The sequence below is a fragment of the Aptenodytes forsteri genome, unplaced genomic scaffold (assembly GCF_000699145.1).
Source record: "Aptenodytes forsteri isolate BGI_AS27 unplaced genomic scaffold, ASM69914v1 Scaffold193, whole genome shotgun sequence".
Lineage (NCBI taxonomy): Eukaryota > Metazoa > Chordata > Aves > Sphenisciformes > Spheniscidae > Aptenodytes > Aptenodytes forsteri.
Genome location: NW_008795405.1, coordinates 16,809,113 through 16,817,167, shown reverse-complemented (window position 1 = coordinate 16,817,167; position 8,055 = coordinate 16,809,113). Strand labels below are relative to the sequence as shown.

At 38.4% G+C, this 8,055-nt stretch overlaps 1 protein-coding gene across 3 annotated transcripts in view; it reads left to right on the top strand.

Moving 5' to 3' along the window:
• CDC42BPB (CDC42 binding protein kinase beta) overlaps positions 1 to 8,055 on the top strand; it is a 73,581-nt gene that overhangs the window by 13,781 nt on the left and 51,745 nt on the right. For all 3 annotated transcript variants that reach the window (XM_019472498.1, XM_019472499.1, XM_019472497.1), the window contains exons 3-4: positions 2,519 to 2,614; positions 7,100 to 7,248. In XM_019472498.1, the coding sequence (XP_019328043.1) occupies positions 2,519 to 2,614; positions 7,100 to 7,248 (245 nt within the window). The remainder of the gene's footprint in view (positions 1 to 2,518; positions 2,615 to 7,099; positions 7,249 to 8,055) is intronic.

The following is an 8,055-nucleotide window of genomic DNA, read 5'->3' as shown; positions in this document are numbered from 1 at the left end:
CGTTTTTTGACCGCGGGCCCCCACCCCCTGCCACTTGGCTGTTCTTTGAGCTGTCAGGAGAGTTCACGCTCTTGGCTGTGCTGCATCAGTGGTTCTGCATTAAGCCTTCCCCTGTATGGGGGAAATTTGTTGCCCTTTCTAGATAGGTTTCAGTTGGGTTAATTCATTGGTCAGTATAGAATTGTTTTAAACACAAATGCTTGTAGGGGGCTCCCAAACTCTAATGGTAATACAGCTATGCTGGCTTACTTCAGCCATTTTTGAAGTGACTTAATTAAATGGCCTACCTAAATAGCTGAAACTTCTACATGTAGAGATGTCCTGAGAAGACAGCTGTTTACAAATTGTCTTCAAATTATGCAACTAACTCCTCTTACCCTCTCAGGCAGGCAAGAGGTGGAAGAGGGTTATCCACCAAGAAAGAGGTATAATGAGCAATAGTTTTCCCAATACACACTTTGGAAAAGTAACAGTCCAGTTAAGTTCTCTTTCCACTCATTTTCCCCATCTACAAAGGATAATAACGGAACTGTCTTCTCTGCTGTGTCCCTTTTTTTTTCTATTCGGTTTGCTCGCTTGATTTGGCTTTTCTGGATAAGCCAGACTTTATAACCTGCATATCAAGTTCATAAAACATCTGGGTGTTAAAATTTCCCAAATGTGGTAAAACTTGTTAGTTTTTAAAATGAAGCTTGCAAGAATACAGTAGCCTCTTAAGTGGGCAGTTCCACTGAAAAGCAGACTTCAGGTGTTTTATTATCCACAGTATGAGTGATCTAAGAAGCACGTTGTTATACTGGTTTATTTTTGTTTTGTATGACTTATTAAACATAGCAAAAAGTTATCTAAATGCTGCTTATTTGTGTACTAGCTGCAAGAAAAAACCATATGGTCGGAAGCCACTAAAATACAGGAAAGATTAGTGAATACCAACTGACATCCGTAAATGGGTTGCAAGCAAAAATAGGCATGCCGTTTATGTTGATAAGGTGGACCATTTGTATTCATTGTTCTGACAGCAAAATACATAGTTATTAGTGTATTACTGTTGACAGTTCCAAATAAGTCCTGACTGGCTGATTCAGTAGCCTGTCGTGCTTTTTCAAGGCACGTCTCAAGGCCTTTTAAACTAGCGTAAGCAGAAAAGGAGAGTTTTATACTTTGAATTCATGATGCAAAGTGTTCAGCAGCATTACTGGTTTTGAAGTGTTCCTAACATTCCCTTGCTATTTGAGGTTGCACAGTGAACTGGATCAAGGAACTGATGTCCTCGAAAAGAAACAAACTAGTTTTCTGTCTTGGCAGCCTCCTCGCATCATGGTGCCAGAAGAACTGAGAAGTGCTGTGCTCTGGTGCTGCGGGCAGGGGATAGGATTACTTGGAGCTGCTGTTGCTGCCAAAGTTTTTGTAGAGTGATACTTTGGCCTTGCATTCATAAACTGTTAAACCACTCTCAGTTAACATTTAATTACAATTTACATCTCTCTGCACCAATAATTACTAACTTCACAACGTGGCCGCAGCATGGTCTTCTTCAGTAGAAATGTAAATTGGCTTTTGCTTCTTTAGGGGGAAAAAACGGTTGAGATATGGTTATAAGATGCAATCAGTATATGGTAAGGCTTGGGCTTCCCAGGAGCGTTCCTTCCATAGTACATTTTCTAAGACATCTGGACAAATGGCAATGACAAAACAAAATAAAAAACCAAACAAAAAAACAATTATTATCCAGAACCCAAACACTTGAACTGCAGCTACCGAATATCCTAATAATGGCTCTCTGGCTTGAGAGTAGTGAAAGAGTCCCAAGGTCTGCATCTTGATAGTTCTGATCCAATAAAAACATTAATATATTTTTATTAAGGAGGACTCGCTTGAAGTTTATGAAAGTTGGATTTATGTAAAGATGCTGAGAAAACCTGTTACACAGAGCTTGCTTCTCTGAAGTGTTGCAGTGGGCTGTTTGAAGTAAAGATTACTGAAAATGAAAATGTATTATTCTGGACAAAGATAGGAGAGTAATAGTAAAATCTACTTATTTCCTGTAGTGTGTTGGCAGTGTATGGAACTGGAACTGTAATGTAAGAAAAGTATACATGAAACTCTATTTTCGCAAAGGTCTTTTTCAGAAGAACCAGACTTACTTTCCTACAGCCATTGTCTTTCTGCTACAGATTGCAGTGATAAGTTGTTATTTTTCTGGCTTTTAAAAATACATTATGGAACAAAGATTCAGCGTTGACTCGAATTGGTTTGTGGGCTTTTTGGTGTTTTGCGGGGGGGTGTTGTGTGTTGGTTGGGTTTTTTTTTTAAGGTCACAGTCAGGATTAGAGGGACTGAATGCCTGACTACAAGCCTGCAGAGATTCCCTGGTTTGTCACTTGTGCAGACTGAATTCCAATGAATAGAGACCTCTGTTCAGTAATTTTAAATAATCCCATAAAACATCCATATATATTCATCTTGTGAAAACTACTTGTTGATGTTGACAATGGCTTTTTCCCCTCTCTTCCTTTAGACAGCTTGCTTCCGAGAGGAGAGAAATGTCTTGGTGAATGGAGATTGTCAGTGGATTACTACGTTGCACTATGCCTTTCAAGATGAGAACTATTTGGTATGTTTGATTCATCAGCAAATAAAGCTTTAGGTTATGAAAGAACTTTATTTTTGGTACATTTAAGGATATTAGTGCAATAAATCAGTCCACCTCATGCCTTGCAGCACTGTTTCAACATTCTTGTTTTCTCCCTGAAGAAATACTTCAAAGGGCTGACTGTAACTCCAGGAGAGTGAGAAAGTCATGTAGTACTATAGTATATAGAGGTTTAGTTAAGCACCTTAAATTAACTAATCTACCCTTGCATAAAATACATCATGCTTAAGTTTAATGTTTTAGATAACATTGCAGTTAAATAATTTGAGAGGTGTTAACTCTGTGAAAGTAAGAAATATTTTTATTTTATTTTAAACTTTCAGAATGTATTTTGAAGCAAGATTTTGTTTAAAAGTGGCAAAAGTAATTTAAAATTTTATTTAAAAAACTGATTAAACTGATATTTTAAAAGCCCCAGGAAAAAAATAGCCTATTTCTTAAAAGTGTTTAAATAAAATATGTTTTTAAATCAGCACAGTGGTCATCTCAGTAGTTTGAGAGGCTTTAGCAACCGTTTATAAAGAAAGTCATTACTCCTATTACATTTTTTTAAAGATGGGTTACTAGAACTGTAAAACATATAAGCTATGTTTACCTTAGTCACAGAAGTCAGGAGAGTGCTGGTCAGGAGCAAAGTCGGTAAGCCACAACATACTGCAATATACTGAACCATACAGCTTTTGTGTGGCTACTTGAGGCTGGGTTTGCAAACCTGCTATTTCTGTAACAACTGACATAGTTGTAATGTGAAAGTGTTCACCTTCTTAACACTTTTTAGATAGTACCACAGTAGCATGATTATAAATAAGAAAAAAATGTATTGATAAAAGGCTGCCGATGAGTTCAGGAACTAAGCATATGAAAGAGTTAGAAAATACTCTGACTTTTTCACAAGTGCTGAAACGAAACAAATTATTTTGACCTTCATGTTAGAAGTATTTTCAGAACAAGAAGCACATTGTAAGCGAATAAGTAGTCGGGTTTTAGACCCTCATTTACAGGCTATTTCCATTGAAAGTTTTGTGATAGATCCAGATTTTCAACCTCTCAAAGTTTAGTTACCTCTGGCACTGCCTCATGAAGGTAGCTGATAATTTCAAATTCCCTTAGAACCAAGCAGCCTTCAGACTTGCATAAAAATATCCTAAGACATCCCATAATGTAGTATTTCCAAGTAGCTTCTAAGAATGGAGCTACCTAAGAAAAAATTGTTAGCTGTGCAAGATAGCATGCAGTAGTAATGACAGTATAGAGAGGAATCTAGTATTGCTAATACCTTTTTATACAAATCTGTTCCAAGCAAGCTATAGCAGTATAATACATTTCCCCAAGTTGCCAAAGACATTTAGATGTTGAAGTTTCACTTGACAGCAGAATTTAGACATGTAGCATCTAATTTAAGATCCAGTATCTAAGAAAGCAACAACTCTGCCTGGCAGCCAAAGTCAGCAAATTCCCAGCTTGCCTGAGGTCTGGTTCTGCATGTGTTGAGATGCTGCCTTCCAATTTGGTCTGTTACTCAGCATCCATCTCATGTAAATGTCTGGTGCTCACAGATGGAGTGTATCTGTGTCTCACTCTGCTGTAAATGATGCGTGAAGAAAAGGTGAAACACATCAGGAAGTGACTTTCATCCAAAAACCTGGACAGAAGGTTCTCTTCCATACCATCTTAGTGGTTCACTTGTCCAGGGGCTAAAAGATGTCTGTTCAGTTCTCTGCTCAGCTTGAAGAAGTTTATAGCCATGTTTTTCCACATCTCGGGAGAGTGCTGTCGTGTCACAGAACCTGAGCAGATTGGGTTTACTTTTTAGCTGTGCTGTTCATCCTTGATTCTTGTAGAATGGAATGCAAAGCTGAGAACAAAACAAGAACAGACAACAGAGTTTGGTTCTCCAACCTGGAATGGACATCAGTCCTCTGAAAGAGAAAGCTCTAGGTTCTGGTGTCTGCTCCCAGTGATGTTGGAGCCTTATAGCTAATGATTCTGAAGTGCAAAACCACGTAAGGTAACCCTGAAGCAGAGCGAGAACCTTGGTATCTTCCCACACCTAGGGCTTTGCTATCCTCCTCTGGCTGCATGATAAAGGGCTCAGAATGAGACAAATAAAAGAGAAGATGAGATGTTAAGGTAGGAAAGTAGTAGCCACCCTTGGAGAGTCTAGAAGTAATTGGGGTTTTATTCCCTCTATTTAATATTAGTAGAGCATGTGATGCTGCAGAACTTACATATAAGCAAGAAACACAAAATTACACAAAATATGTTATGTTCTGGAGTTCATTGTCTGGTTCTGCTTCTGTAGTTTTAAAATGTTTTAGAGGCAAATACATCATGTGGTAGTGTTTTCTAAACAGCCAACTCTTAAATGACATTACATGGAAATGCTAGCCTGGCTTTTTTCTGGTTCCTAGAAAGCTTTTTGTAGAGACAGTTTGAGTCAAAATGGGTTAAGTAAGCCTTTGGTGATTTTGCTGATGCAGATATGGTGTACATAAAACATAGTCCATGAATATTAGAAATATGTATGGGACCTGAAGTTTTTAATCTCTTCCAGATTCAAATCTGTTAGTTTTCTTGTGCTTTACCAGAAAAATCTTCTTTCCCAGTCTCATTCAAGAAGAAGGGCATATGTGTGTTTGTGTGCTCTCAGCCTCTTAAAGGCTCCCGAGTATTCATGAGAGTATTTTGATGTCTTTTTTTCCTTTGATTTCTAACCACTCTCCCCCTGTTCGATGCAGTCACTTCTCCGGACGTGATACCTCTAGATTTCAGCATCTTAATACCCTTTATTTTAACCTCATGTGAAGGGAGAAGTGCCTCCTGGCAAGAAAATCGTTGTGAATTGGAAGATAAATAAAATTTGACTTTCTTACAGAAGAGGTCTTCCATCTTTCTCTGATCCAAGTGCCTCATTTCATGGGTCAGCTGAATTCTTGCTGAGTTATGAACGCTGTGGGAGCTGAGGGAAGCGCATTACCTTGTCTCTTTGACAGGCAGGCTATTTCAGCTCCCACAGAAGCCACTCTAAGCTCTCTTATATTTGAATTTGAGAGAAAATACTTTAATACAATATCCCTTTTAAAAGATTGCTGGTTCCTGTCTGTAGCCTTTTGTTTTCAGACGTAATTGTTGTATGTGTACAGTGTTCCAGCACACGTTTAGAATTCCTTGATGGGTTGCGCAATACGGACTGATTGATTTCAACGTAAGTGATGAAATTTGCCTATCAGATTAAGCTATAATTTGAATAATACGGAGAAAAATATCAAAACCTATGCCTCTTGGAATTGCTCTTTTAAGCCAAAAGCTAGTGAGGAAATGGTTAGTTTTGCACTTTATGTTCCTTTGGGTTCCTATCTTGTTTAATTATTCTTCCCTTGTGGAAGATGAATCTGTGGCAGGGACAGTGGATTGCAGGTTGCTTTACCTTGAGGAGAAAAATAAGATCACTGCTTTGGAAAGTTATTTCCAGAATAAGCAAAGTTATTCCTAAAACCATGTATCAAAGCATCTTGGGAAGCATGGAACAAAATGACTCAAGACCGGTAGTACCAGATAAAGTCATTATGCTTGAAGTGATGGTCTGGATTTAGGTGGATATTGCTAGGAAATATCTAAAATGTAATCCCTGTTTTGTGGTATGAGAAACAAATAGCGAGTCTGAGTCCTTTTCTTTCACATTACCCTATATGTGTTGATTCTTTCCGTGGATAAGATAATGCTGATTGGCCTAGGAGGCTGTTTACTTTTTCGTTGAAATGTATTCAAAAGAACATAAATGTTTGATTTTTAAGTTTCCCACTGCTGCAGTGCCTCTGGCTTAACAGTGCTTCTAGCTTGTCATGGGCATCCCTAATGTATAGTGTCATCAAGCTCCTGCCAGCTATGTTATGCATTCATGATGTGGCATGTGCCAAGATGAGTGAAGATGTTGATGTGATAAGTCCCATGTTTGGAACCACTAGTAGTATTGAAATGGTACCAAAACTAAAAGTAGTAATGAAACGTGTATTTTAGACTAAGCTGCATCAAGTATTGTTTTTAACTATAGTTTTTTCTTCCTGCATGCTCTGGAAATTGTCAGTTTAGGAGTTGATAACCTACATTAGTTTTGGTGATACTAGATAATTTTCTTTGTGTGACACTGTAGTTAAGACAGAAATAAACTCACCCCAATTTACTCGTTTGTTGCTGCCATATCTTGGTTTTTTGTGCAAGAACTGAATGCTGATGTCACCCTTACTGTGATTATTAAAGGAATATGGTATGTTTTTACACTAAATAAGCAAATAAAAGTAATGCAAATGATTACCAATTTTGACAACTTTCCCAGGGATAGAAAAAAAATTAGTGAAAAAGTTTTTTTTCAGCAGATAACTGATGAACTTTATTTTTTTTTTCTTACCACTTTCTTAGTACTTAATTGCTTTATTTCTCCTTTTTCAGTATCTAGTGATGGACTACTATGTTGGCGGTGACTTACTGACACTTCTCAGTAAGTTTGAAGACAAACTTCCTGAAGATATGGCTAGGTTCTACATTGGTGAAATGGTGCTTGCTATACATTCCATACATGAGCTGCATTATGTGCACAGGTAAAATGCTGTCTCACTTGGGAAAAAAATACATGTACAGTTATAAAACATTAATCCTAAAGATATTGCTACATATACAAATGGGCACAGTAGCCACAGGCAAACTGCTGTGGGTACTTGCTTACTACATATTGTATAAAAACTGTATAAACTATTACATTTTAAATATCGAGTTTTGGTGGATTGATATTAGAAGCAGTGACGTTTATCTGACTAACCTTTTACTAAAGCTTTTTTTTTTAATCAGGCTTCTTGACTTATTCTCAATTCACTTAATGAATATTTATCTGCCTTTTTCCAAGCCAACCTAGAAGTTTGAAGCAGTTTGAATTCTCTGCAAATGTTTAGACATTCAGGGCATAAGCAATCCGGGAGGTTTCTGGAATGCGTCGATGATAAATTCCTTCTCGAAGTGGTAGAGGAGCCAACGAGGAGAGGTGCTCTGCTGGACCTTGTTCTCACCAACAAGGAGGGGCTGTTGGGGAATGTGAAGCTGAAGGGCAGCCTGGGCTGCAGTGACCATGAAATGGTGGAGTTCAAGATCCTTAGGGCACTGAGGAAGGGCGCACAGCAAGCTCACTACCCTGGACTTCAGGAGAGCAGACTTTGGCCTCTTCAGGGATCTGCTTGGTAGAGTGCCATGGGACAAAGCCCTGGAGGGAAGAGGGGCCCAAGAAAGCTGGGTAATATTCAAGGATCACCTCCTTCAAGTTCAGGAGCGATGCATCCCAACAAAGAGGAAGTCAGGCAAAAACGCCAGGAGGCCTGCATGGATGAACAAGGAGCTCCTGGACAAACTCAAACACA